Genomic DNA, 12613 nt, shown 5'->3' on the forward strand with positions numbered 1-12613 from the left:
AGCCAAGAATGGGGCATTGGTCTCGGAAGCCAGGCACCTGGCCCTGAAACGGTGTCTATCTGTTGCACCAGCCCCAGCCCCATCTCCTTCGCCTGGTCTTTATCTCTGGTGTGAGTTCTCAGGGTCAAGCTCTCTCCCGGGCACTCTCTGCTCCAGCCTCTCCCCCTTCTCCTTTCGATCCCTTTGTCTTTTTCTCACAGGCTCACCTCCCACTCTGACATTGTGTCGGCCTGTTTATACTCTTACTTTGTTTCTCTCCCTTCCTCCTCCCTTCTTCTCCTTCCTCTTCTCCCCTGGCCTCTCTTCCCTCCCCACCTCTCCTCTCTCTGGTTCTCTATCTTGTTCTCTCTCTCTCTCTCTCTCTCTCTCTCTCTCTCTCTCTCTCTCTCATCTTTCCCTCCCTCACCACCACCACCCCCCAGTCCCAACAGGAGCCCTTTGTGTCTCCAAGCTCTGCGGGTGGCAGCCGGAATCTACTCCTCCCCAACCCTCAACACATGCCCAGCTTGGCAGGTCTAGCCATAGCTCGGAGACTCTCCGGTCCCATCACCCCAGCATCACAGCCCAGCCATCAGCTTCTGCTGCCCCCCAGCCTACCACTGGACTCAGGGCAGCTCCAGTGTGGGCTGAGGCCACCAAGTACTCCCCACCCACCCGAGAGACTTTCCACTCCCAGCTGGAAGCTGGACTGGCAGGCTGGGGGAGGATGGAGAATAGGGACAAGGGGATTAGGGTGGGAGGAAGGGGTACAGCTGACTCGGTCACAGGCCAGAGGCCCGGCAGGAACGTGATAAGGATTGAGGCCCCGCCTGTTCCTAGGCCCAACTCAGCTGCCCCCAGCTCCTTGAGGACCTTATTGTTACCCGTACGCCCTTGACCATCCCTTATTCTCTGACCTTCCCTCCTCCCACTTCCAGAGCTGTAGGTTTTTCCATCTCTCCTCCTCTGGGGCTTCCCTCCCACTCCTCCTCAGCGCTCCCCTCCCCCAGGCAGCGCTGTGAGAAGAGGACTGATTATTCTGCCACCCCCAGAGCTGTGTCCCTGTACCTTGGCGGTCCCCATCCCTCCGGCAGGACGGCTCCCACAGTCTGCAATGTGCATTGTTCCCACACCCCAAGCCAAAGTGGGACCTGTGGGTTCAAGAGGGGATGTGTAATCTGGGGGCTGGGAGAAGGGGAGCGGAGGCCCCAGTCCCTCCCTGAACCCCCACTCAGCCACGCAGAGCTGCTAACCCTGTTTCCCCCATTGCTCAGATGTATGGCCGGTACACTCAGGACCTTGGGGCTTTTGCCAAAGAGGAGGCTGCTCGGATCCGCCTGGCAGGGCCGGAGCCCTGGAGGAGCCCGCTGTCCCCTCCAGCTCCCCTGGAACTCCTCGAATACGGACAGAGCCGCTGTGCCCGGTGCCGCAGTGAGACTCTGGGGTTGGGCAGGGGATCTGGCTGTGCTGTACTGGGGGGACAGAGGCCATTCATTAGAGCTGCCCATGGGGGGTTGGGGGAGGCAGGGGTAGGAGCACTTTGGTGCCAGCCCCCCCGTTTTTTCCTTCCCTGCTCCCAGTCTGTTCCGTACGCTGTCATAAGTTCCTAGTATCCAGGGTTGGTGAAGACTGGATCTTCCTGGTCCTGCTGGGGCTCGTCATGGCGCTGGTCAGCTGGGCCATGGACTATGCCATTGCCGCCTGTCTGCAGGGTGAGGACAGGGCTGGCAGGGGCGGGCTGGGAAACACCAACCTGCTTCCTCCGTGCCAAACTTGTCGCAGTATCTTGGCTACTTGGCCGCCTGAGTGCCTGTCTTCAGACATAATCACTGCCACTCCCATAGGCCGTGACTCCTCGCCTCCCCTCTCCAACTGACCCTCTTACCTACAATGACCTCGCCCCCACTGCAGGCCTCTAGGGCCCCCCTGCCCCTTTACCTGGGCTCTGTATGATGGTCCCTGGACAGCCTCTCCTATCGAAATGGCCCAGCGGCCAGGCGGGGACTGGGTGTGCCCCGCAGGGGTCCAGCAGCACTTCCTCCCCCCACAGCTCAGCAGTGGATGTCTCGAGGCTTGAACACCAGCCTCTTGCTCCAGTACCTGGCCTGGGTCACCTATCCTGTCGTCCTCATCACTTTCTCAGCTGGATTTACACAGATCCTGGCTCCTCAGGCTGTCGGTACAGTAGGGAGAGAAGGGAAGGGCAGAGGTGGAGCCTCCTGAACCAGGCCCATGACATTACTCTCCTGGGACTCTCCACTCTCCAGGGTCCGGCATCCCCGAGATGAAGACCATCTTGCGGGGCGTGGTGCTAAAGGAATACCTCACCCTCAAGACCTTTGTGGCTAAGGTCATCGGGCTGACCTGTGCTCTGGGCAGTGGGATGCCCCTTGGCAAAGAGGTAACTGCGGGTTGGGGAATAAAGGAGTCCCTCCCGGTGGAGGAAGAAGCCAGGCCAGGGTCAGGGCGTGCTGCTTCCCCTCTCACCTCCTGACCCCCTCCCCCAGGGCCCTTTTGTACATATCGCAAGCATGTGTGCTGCGCTGCTCAGCAAGTTCCTCTCCCTCTTCGGGGGCATCTATGAGGTAAGGCCGACCCTGGAGGAGGGCAGAGGAGAGGGGTGGGCTGCTGAGCCCAGCTGATTCCCCGTCCACCACTCTCACCAGAACGAATCCCGGAACACAGAGATGCTGGCCGCTGCCTGTGCCGTGGGAGTGGGCTGCTGCTTTGCAGCACCTATCGGAGGTAGGCGGCCAGTGCAGCCCCCAGCCCTGCCCCAGGCCTTGCCTCCTTTACCCTTCTCGTCGGCTCTGAGTCCTGGCCCAGGCCCCGGCCTGAAGTGGCGCCCTCCGCCCCTCGCAGGTGTCTTGTTCAGCATTGAGGTCACCTCCACCTTCTTCGCGGTGCGGAACTATTGGCGGGGCTTCTTTGCTGCCACCTTCAGTGCCTTCATCTTCCGGGTCTTGGCGGTCTGGAACCGTGATGAAGGTGGGGGCACCTGGGGGATGCGGGGAGCCCATCAGATGGCTCAGGTGGGGCCCTCGATGCTACACCTGCCTCCCTCTGCCTTCCCTTCAGAGACTATCACTGCTCTCTTCAAAACCCGGTTCCGGCTTGACTTCCCCTTTGACCTCCAGGAGCTGCCAGCCTTTGCTGTCATTGGGTGAGGAGCTGTGGGACCTGGGGCTGTGGGGGAGGAGGAGGTAAAAGAGGGAAGACCCCTCTTACCATGATGCTTCTTCCCTCTCCAGTATTGCCAGTGGCTTTGGGGGGGCGCTCTTTGTCTACTTGAACCGGAAGATTGTCCAGGTGATGCGGAAGCAGAAAACCATCAACCGCTTCCTCATGAAAAAGTGGGTTGGCTTTGAGTGTGTGAGGGTCACAGGGCGGTGGGAGGGGGAGTGACAGGTGAGCTGGCATCTAGTGGCCCAATCAAAAACAGGCACTCCAGCCCTGGCCAGTTTTGCCCAGGGGTTAGAGTGTCGGCCCAAGGACCAAAGAGTCGAGAGTTCGATTCCGGGTCAAGGGCACATACCTCAGTTGCTAGTTCGATCCCCAGCCCCAGTCAGGGCACATGCGGGAGGCAACCAATTGATGTCTCTCTCACATCGATTCTTCTCTCTCTCTCCCTCCTCCCTTCCCTTCACTCTCTAAAAATATCAATAGAAAAAAATATCCTCAGGTGAGGGTTTTTAAAAATATAGGCACTCCATTGAGAAAATCAGCCAATGGTGTTTTCCTGGTGGATTGAACTGGCACTTTTGAATTTGTCGTCAGTAGCAGAGGGATTTAGATCTGAGACTTCCTGGCCCTGGCCTGGGGCAGATAGCAGGTCTCGGGAGAGTAGTTGAGCCTTTGTTTCCTCCAGGGAAGCATGGAGATGGGCGAGACTTTTTCTTAATCTCCAGAGCACAGCTCTCTCAGTTGTGACCTGAGGGTTGGGAGGGGGAAGCCTGAGACGTGACTTTTGTTGGGACTAACGTCCTTCAGGGAAAGGGCAGCCGACTGAGCCTGCTCCCTGTGGCACCTTCGGTCCACTTCATTGTGACCCCAGCCTCGTTCCCCTAACGCTGACCTTCAGCCTCAGTCACCACAGAGAAACGGGGCAGAACCTCTTTCCTCTCGCACAAAGCCCTTCAGCTAGGGCTGCCGAGGGCAAAGGCAGGAGACACAGCTCAGAGGTGTCCCGCAGAGAGCTGGGGGTGGACTTTCTGCCACTGCTACCCACCGAGGGAGTTTGGAGCCAACAGAAAGTTGTTGGGGCTCCTGATAACCCCAGTGGCCACCACCCTCAGGGCCGTCATCTCATGAACAGCAAAGGGGACCGTCTCTCAGAACCGTGTGCTTTTATGTAAGAGCCAAGCTCTGCTGCGACCTCCGCCCTGAGGTGTGAGGGCGCCCAGCCGCTCCCCTGTAGTAAGTGCACCGCCCGTGTTTGATGCTGTGAACCTACCTCTCTAGACGCCTGCTCTTCCCGGCTCTCGTGACCCTGCTCATCTCCACGCTGACCTTCCCCCCTGGCTTGGGGCAGTTCATGGCTGGACAGGTAACCCCAGGCAGAACAGGAGCGTATGCTTTTTCCTCTGGGATGCACCCCTCCTAAAGCCAACAGCCCCTGCCCCGCCAAGGGCCCCTTCCCTTCATCCTGTGTGTTCCCCAGCCTGAGGCACCCTTTTCCCCTATAGCTCTCACAGAAAGAGACGCTGGTCACCCTGTTTGACAACCGGACATGGGTCCGCCAGGGCCTGGTGGAGGAGTTAGAGCCTCCCGGAACTTCACAGGCCTGGAGCCCTCCACGTGCCAATGTCTTCCTCACCCTGGTCATCTTCATTCTCATGAAGGTAGGGCTCCTTACAAATGTATAGCTAATGTTACACAGGCTTATTAGGTGCCAGGCACTGTTCTCAGCACTTTCCACATATTAACTCCTTTAAGCCTTACAACAATGCTATGGAAAGGTACTATTAGCCTCCCTGTTTTAAAGATGGGCATTCAAGCCCAGCCAGTGTGGCTCAGTGGTTGAGCATCGACCCATGAACCAAGAGGTTACCGATTTGATTCCCTGTCAGGATGGTCAGGGTACATGCCCAGGTTGCTGGCCAATCCCTAGTAGGGGGCATGCAAGAGGCAGCCTATTGATGTTTCTCTCCCATCAATATTTCTATCTCCCTTCCTCTCTAAAAATCAATAAAATTAAAAAAGAGCCCTAGCCAGTTTGGCTCAGTGGATAGAGCGTCGGCCTGCGGACTGAAGGGTTCCTGGTTCGATTCCAGTCAAGGGCACATGCCTGGGTTGTGGGCTTGGTCCCCAGTGGGGGGCATGCAGGAGGCAGCCAATCAATGATTCCCTGTCATCACTGATGTTTCTATCTCTCTCTTCCTCTCTCTTCTTCTCTGAAATCAATAAAAAAAAAAAAAAAAGATGAGAAGTTGAGACATAAAGGGATCATAATTGGCCCAACATCACATAACTACTGGCAAAGTTAGAATTTAAACCCAAGCCATCTGGTCCTGGAGTCCTTCATCCCTGGGGAATTCTGGGATAGCTGGTAAATCTACATTTACCTGATAAGCAATGTGGAGTCCTTGGGGTGGAGCTGGGGTGGCACCTCCACCTGTTTGAACTGCCTTCCGCCTACAGTTCTGGATGTCGGCACTGGCCACCACTATCCCAGTACCCTGTGGGGCCTTCATGCCTGTCTTTGTCATTGGTGAGTCCTCAGTTGCCTGTTTCCCCTTCCCACCTTCTGGCTACCCCCTGGCCATACCCTCACTGCCTGGGAGTGGGTTTTGGTCCAGCCCCCGTCCCAGTGCCCACCCCAGAGGACTGTCCCCTGCACTGAATGACCCACTGGCCCCTCCCCCACCCTCTGACCCGCTCTCTTCCTAGTGTTCCCACCCTCCCCCTCCACTACCTATTTCTCTTCCCACCTCACTCCCTGAAGGAGCAGCATTTGGGCGACTGGTGGGCGAAAGCATGGCCGCCTGGTTCCCAGATGGGATTCACACGGACAGCAGCACCTACCGGATTGTGCCTGGGGGCTATGCAGTGGTGGGTGAGTGCTCCAGTTCCCCACAGGTAGGGCCACGGGGTCTGAGGCTCTGGTGCCCCCTGCTGGCAGGAACCAGGCTTCCTTCAAATGCAGAAACCCAGTTCTCAGAACTGCCCTGGGCTGCCCTGAGGGTACCCAAAGGACCGTCCCCAGGTGGGGAGGGTCCTCTGGTCCCTGGGCGCCCTGAGGAGACTAAAGGTGGCTTCCCTAGGAGCGGCTGCACTGGCAGGAGCAGTGACACACACGGTGTCCACGGCTGTGATCGTGTTTGAGCTCACAGGCCAGATCGCCCACATCCTGCCCGTCATGATCGCCGTCATCCTGGCCAATGCTGTGGCCCAGAGCCTACAGCCCTCACTCTACGACAGCATCATTCGAATCAAGAAACTGCCTTATCTGCCTGAGCTGGGCTGGGGCCGCCACCAGTATGGAGGGCCGGGCAACAGAGGGGTTATGGGTGAGGGGCAGAAGGTGGCCGAGGACCCCCTCACACCCACTCCAGCAGGGTCCACAGTCAGTGAAGCTGGGCGACCAGCCACCTTGCTCCCCCCTGTCCAGAGCTCCCCTGGCAGGGACTACTCCTTGGCCCTTAGTCCTTGTCCCCATGGGCTCTGGGCCTTCCTTATGGCCCTGCTGGTAGTGCTCCGGCTATCCGCCCCATGCTGACCACAAACCAAGTGCCTCTCTCTGCCCCCAGGCAGTACCGGGTGCGAGTGGAGGACATCATGGTACGAGATGTTCCCCATGTGGCCCTCAGCTGCACCTTCCGGGACCTGCGGTTGGCCCTGCACAGGACCAAGGGCCGCATGTTGGCCCTAGTTGAGTCCTCTGGTGAGACCAGCAAGGGGCCAGGTGCTATGAGCCTCTCCCAGGGTCGCTGCTCAGGAAGCGGGAGGGAACAGGAATAGCCGGCATTTGCCAGGCAGGCCTTGCCCCCTGGTGTGTGGCCTGTGTCCAAGGCCCCACTCTGAGTGCCGGAGAAGGTTGGGGGTGGGGAGGAGGGCCTCACTGTCGGCTCCTGAGTCCTCCCACCTGCTCTGTTCAGAGTCAATGATCCTCCTGGGCTCCATTGAGCGCTCACAGGTGGTGGCACTGCTGGCGGCCCAGCTAAGCCCAGCCCGCCGGCGGCAGCACCTGCAGGAGCGGAGAGCTGCCCAGACTCCTCCGCCACCCGATCAGGAGAGCCCCCCCAGCCCTGAGAGCTCAGTCCGCTTCCAGGTAGGGAAAGCCCTGCAGTCGCACACACCTCCTCCTAACTGTGCGTAGACTGTCAGGAGGGCGACCCAGAGGAGTCAGAGGAGTCCTGGGGCCACAGCCTCACCAGCCCCTTTGCCCGTGCAGGTGAGCACAGAGGGCTCGGGCTTCCCTGCGGTCCGGGGGGACACTCACAAGCCCCTGAAGCCTGCTCTCAAGAGGGCGTCCAGCAACTCCATGAGCCTCAGGGAGAGTCCCCCAGGTGAGCCCAGCACCCGCTACCTCCCTCCACGCTCCCACAGAGCCGAGCCAGGCCTCTGAGACCACACAAGGGCCCCTGCGAACCTTTGAGCTGGGGCACATCCCAGAGAAGAGGCTGCCTGAATGGACCAGGGGTAGAACCAGATGCCTCTCCCCGTGCCCTCCTCCCCTCTCCCCCAAAGATGACATTGCCCCAGGGCCTTGTGTTTGGGAACACAGGGAACGTGGAGCAGGCTGGCATCGCCCTCAGGAGCCTCTTCTGTGGCAGTCCGCCCCCCGACGCTGCTTCAGAGGTGAGTGGCGGAGCCTCTCCGTCTAGCTCAACCTCTAATGCTGAGATAACCTCTCCAGTAGCCTGTAGCACCTGCTTCCATTCTCCTGCCCTTCTGCCCTCCTGGACGCCAGCTCTGTCCTTGCAGTGCACCCTCCCCCCCCCACCCCCCACCACGCTTCTCACCTCCCTCCTCCCTATAACATCAAATCAATTCCTCTTCTCTCCCCCTCGGCTCTAACAAAGTTGGAGAAGTCGGAATCATGTGACAAGCGCAAGCTGAAGCGGGTCCGAATTTCCCTGGCAGTAAGTGCTCACTTCTTTCTGCAGCTCAGGAGCACTAGACAGGGCAGGCCAGGGTGTAGGTGATAAACCTCCCCCAGTGGGGGGACCCCCCTCCTCCCCAGGCCCAGCTGCAGGCCTCCCTCCCTTCTCTCCTAGAGCGAATCAGACCCTGGGAAAGTGAAAATGACCCCCTGGAGGAAGGTAAGGTGGGGACTGGGACTCTGGACTCTGTTTCCTTCCGGGATGTGTTCCAGTCATCATCTTGGCTTCTGTCCCCCATGGGAGGGACCATGGGGTAGGAAAAGGGGCAGGCCAGCTTTCAGGGCGGTGAGGGCCCGCTGATGGCCCCTTCTCCCCTAACCCTCCTAGTCTCATACCCTCAGATTCTGGAGTGGGAGGAGCAGCAACTAGATGAACCTGTCAACTTCAGCGACTGCAAAATTGACCCTGCCCCCTTCCAGCTGGTGGAGCGGACCTCTTTGCACAAGGTAGGGCCAGCAACCTGGGGCTGGCCTGGGTGGGGGTCTAGGTCCTCCCACAAGTTTGGGCTCAAGCCAGTGGGCAAAAAAAGGGACAGCAGAGAGAGGGCTCTGTGCTGAGCTGTTTTTCAAACACATTGCTTCAAACGGTGGGAGGCCGGGCGCGAGGTCCCCCAGCCTCTTCCTGCCTGCGGTGGAATCAAGCATCATTTTTCCTCTTCTCAGCCTTGCCCCCAGGGAACTCTGGACCGAAGCAGCAACAAAGACTGGGCTCAAGCTGGGTAGAAGCCAAGGAGGCCAGGCCAGGGTCAGAGCTAGGAGGGAGGCTGCCAGCTCCCAGCAAGGCTGATACACCCACACTGAAAAAAAATGGGTGAGAAACAGGCAGGAAAAGAAAGTCTAATAAACAAGCTAACAAACATCCAAGTAGGGGTGGGGACACTGCAGAGAAGAGATAAACAAAGATGAGAAACGCCCAGTGGGGGGCTTGGAATGTCAGACCCCAGAAAGTCTCACTTCATGTAGGCCGGAGGGAAAGGGTAAGGACGCAGAAAGAGAGCTCAGCAGAAGGCAAAACCAGCCTGCAGAAACGGGGAGGAAACTTGCGTGCAGACAGGTGGGTGGTGGGTGAGGCTGACATTAGAGAACAGGGCTTTCTGTGGAGGACGGCCTTGGGCTCCCCAGAATGGGGCAGTGGCATTGTGGCACCTTCAGGCCTCTCAGTGAAGGCAGGGAGTGCAGGCACACCTCGCGGGCTGCTAGGGCAGAAACCAAGGGGGTGTTTCAGCTAAATTGTTAGATTTAATGTGCAAACCTCTGAGGTGTGGGGGCCGGGCCAGTGGGGGAGCACTCCCAAGGTCTGCAGTTTGGACAGCTAACTTAGATGCAAGCTGTGCCTCAAAGCCAGTTTAGTGTAGACAAGCAGGGGCCCTGGCAGGGAACAAAAGAGAAACAAAAAAGCAAAAAAGTATTAAAGGAACTTATAAGCCTTTGGGTAAAGACCTCTGATCAAAGTGAGTGAGGAACTGCAGTGCAATTGCAAGAAAAAAAAGAGGTAGGCCTGAGAATAATACATTTGGCTTTTACTTAAAGCAGGGGTGGGGAACCTTTTCTCTGCCAAGGCCCATTTGGATATTTGTAACATCATTCACGGGCCATACAAAATTATCAACTTAAAAATTAGCCTGCTATATTTGGTCAAACATTTCATTAACTCACCCCTACTGCCTCGGCAGGGCCAGACCAAATGATTTTGCAGACCTTATATAGCCCGCGGGCTGGCCGTTCCCCACCCTGATTTAAAGCCTTTCCTCCTAAGACCGCTAAAGCTTTTCCATCATCTTACTTAGTTCTTAAACATCACATAAAGATGAGGATGATGCTGACATTTTATTAGTGCCTGCTATGTCTCAGGCACTGGGCTAAGCTGTTCACATGTTTGATGTACTTCTCACAACCACAGATAGTGTGATATTCCAGTTTTTATAGAAGGGGACATTGAAATTCAAAGTAGTTAAGCAATTTGGTCAAGAGATCACATAGCCAGTAAGTAGCAAAATCCAAGATTGACCCAAAGCCTGTGGATTTAACCATTTTAAGACATGGGGAAACTGAGGCAGTGAGGTCACTTGCCTGAGTCAGTATAGCAGAGTCAGGCCTAGAGCCCAGATTTCCTGGCCCCAGTCCCAGTATTCTTTCAGAGGGCCACACTGTCCCTCTCCCTTTCAATTCACTGTTCCCAAGCCCAAGAAATGCAGGCTCTCCAATGAGCTCCCTGGTGTCTAATTAAATTAAAATGAAAAAGAACAAAGTAGGTGTTTGTTACAAACTTAAAAAAAAAATCAGAGGAAGAGAAACCTTTGAGGAACCGACTACCAAAAGGACAAAGAACTGGAAGTGATAAGAACATAAGATTAGAATTCAAAATGTCCTTGCAGGCCCGAGGAGTCAATAAGTAGTAGCTCATTTAAGTTCAGGAGGGGAATATCCAGAGGGGCAAGGGAATACACTGGAGACTATTTAGGAAGCTGTGCAACTGGAGATCACCCTATCAGCTAAGTACCGCATTCATTCAGAGGCCACCTACCAAGAAGAGAAGCAGTGAGTGGAGGTGGGGGAGGAAGTAGAGTGCCAACACTGGGTCAGACTGGCTGAACCTAATCCTCACTCCGCCCAGTGTTGGCTAGCTGTGTAACCTTGTCAGATTTCTTAGCTTCTCTGTACTTCACTTTCCTTATCTGTAAAATGGGGATCTTAGTCCCTACATCATAGGGTTTTCTGAGGATTAAGGGAGGTCATACATGTGAGCCACTTAGAAAAGTACCTGGCACATAAGTATTCAATATATTTTAGAAATTACTACTAGTTATGCTTAGAGGTGAAAAATAGGGGGCTTTAAGAGATGGTGTAATGAAGGAAGTGTGCAAGAAATTGATATTTTCAGAATAGGGTGAGTGATCAGGTGAGGCTGGAAGCTTGAGTGTCTGGTGGAATCTGAGAATAGGGAGACAGACTGAGGTGGGCTTGAAAAGGGTCTGGTGGGCCATTCTGGGGCGTCTGGGCTCTAACTCGAGATTGAGAAAGCTGATAGGATGGCAGAGCCAAGTTGGATAGAAGGGAGGCAGAAAGGAGAACCCATTAAGATGTGATAGTCCCACCCTGGCCGGTGTGCAAAGTGGTTAGAGCATCAGCCTGTGTACCAGAGTCTCAGGTTCATTTCCAGTGAAGGGCACATACCTGGATTGCAGGTTTGATCCCCAGCCCCAGTCAGGGCGAGTGTGCCTCTCTCACATCTATGTTTCCCTCTCTCTCTCTCTCTCTCTCTCTCTCTCTCTCTCTATATATATATATATATATATATATATATATATCCTTCCCTCCCTCCCTCCCACCCTATCTAAAAGCAATGGGAAAATATCCTCAGGTGAGGATTAACCAAAAAAAAAAAAAAGATGTTACAGTCCCATCCTGATCAGGATGGTGAGGGAGTCAGGAAGAATTGCCAGGATGTTCAGGAGGTAGATCAGTAAGGCTTGGTGACTCCCCAGGACAAGTGGTTTGCAAACCCAAAAGGCATATAGCTTATCAGAAGCTCACTCTGGTTAGGATTGTGGAAACTTTAGGGGAACGATTTAATAGGATCCTTGAGAGAGGATGAGATGGATTATTAAACATAAGAAGACAAAGCCAAGGGATTAATAATACAGGAAATCTTTTTTTAAATTATATATATATTAGAGGCCCGGTGCACAAAAATTTGTGCACTCGGGGGGGGGGGGGGTCCCCTCAGCCCAGCCTGTGCCCTCGCAGTCTGGGACGCCTCGGGGGGATGACCACCTGCTGGCTTAGGCCTGCTCCCCGGGGAATCGGGCCTAAGCTGGCAATCAGACATCCCTCTGGTAACCCGGCAGCCCTCGGGGGATGTCCACTTGCCAGCGGGGAGCAGGCCTAAACTGCAGTCGGACATCCTTAGCGCTGCTGAGGAGGCAGGAGAGGCTCCCACCACCACCGCTGTACTGGCAGCCATCAGCCTGGCTTGTGGCTGAGCAGAGCTCCTCCCATGTGAGAGTGCCCTGACCACCAGGGGGCAGCTCCTACATTGAGCGTCTGCCCCCTGGTGGTCAGTGTGTGTCATAGTGACCAGTCATTCCCAGTCTTTCTGCTGTTAGGGTCAGTTTGCATATTACCCTTTTACTCTATAGGATAGAGGCCTGGTGCACGGGTGGGGGCCGGCTGGTTTGCCCTGAAGGGTGTCCCGGATCAGGGTGGGGGTCCTGCTTGGGTGCCTGGCCAGCCTGGGTGAGGGGTTGATGGCTGTTTGCAGCTGGTCACACCCCCTTCAGGGTGGGGGTTCCCCACTGGGGTGCCTGGCAGCCTGGGTGAGGGGCTGATGGCTTTTTGCAGCTGGTCACACCCTCTTCAGGGTGGGGTTCCCACTGGGGTGCTTGGCAGCCTTGATGAAGGGCTGATGCTGTTTTCAGGCTGGCACACCCCTTCAGGGTGGGGTTCCACTGGGGTGCCTGGTCAGTCTGTGAGACTGACGCGTTTCAGCTGAACAGTGACTGAAGCTCCAGCCTCCTTTTTTTTTTTTTT

The 12613-nt window shown here is 56.0% G+C and overlaps 1 protein-coding gene across 2 annotated transcripts in view; it reads left to right on the plus strand.

Annotated features, from left to right (window-relative positions):
* The first annotated feature begins 1086 nt into the window (after positions 1-1086).
* CLCN2 (chloride voltage-gated channel 2) overlaps positions 1087-12613 on the plus strand; it is a 14655-nt gene continuing 3128 nt past the window's right edge. Inside the window, exons 1-20 of one of the 2 annotated variants that reach the window (XM_023750612.1) lie at positions 1087-1410; positions 1560-1691; positions 2030-2158; positions 2247-2380; positions 2487-2564; positions 2646-2724; positions 2842-2967; positions 3058-3142; positions 3231-3332; positions 4441-4525; positions 4665-4820; positions 5620-5689; positions 5924-6034; positions 6243-6456; positions 6729-6862; positions 7077-7249; positions 7373-7487; positions 7706-7779; positions 8004-8063; positions 8348-8530. In XM_023750612.1, coding sequence (XP_023606380.1) covers positions 1254-1410; positions 1560-1691; positions 2030-2158; positions 2247-2380; positions 2487-2564; positions 2646-2724; positions 2842-2967; positions 3058-3142; positions 3231-3332; positions 4441-4525; positions 4665-4820; positions 5620-5689; positions 5924-6034; positions 6243-6456; positions 6729-6862; positions 7077-7249; positions 7373-7487; positions 7706-7779; positions 8004-8063; positions 8348-8530 — 2397 coding nt within the window. In that variant the 5' untranslated portion in view covers positions 1087-1253. Of the gene's footprint in view, positions 1411-1559; positions 1692-2029; positions 2159-2246; positions 2381-2486; positions 2565-2645; positions 2725-2841; positions 2968-3057; positions 3143-3230; positions 3333-4440; positions 4526-4664; positions 4821-5619; positions 5690-5923; positions 6035-6242; positions 6457-6728; positions 6863-7076; positions 7250-7372; positions 7488-7683; positions 7780-8003; positions 8111-8347; positions 8531-12613 lie in introns of those variants that run through there. The other variant, XM_023750611.1, reaches the window with a different exon arrangement.

This window comes from Myotis lucifugus, unplaced genomic scaffold (genome assembly GCF_000147115.1).
Source record: "Myotis lucifugus unplaced genomic scaffold, Myoluc2.0 scaffold_14, whole genome shotgun sequence".
Taxonomy (NCBI): Eukaryota; Metazoa; Chordata; class Mammalia; order Chiroptera; family Vespertilionidae; genus Myotis; species Myotis lucifugus.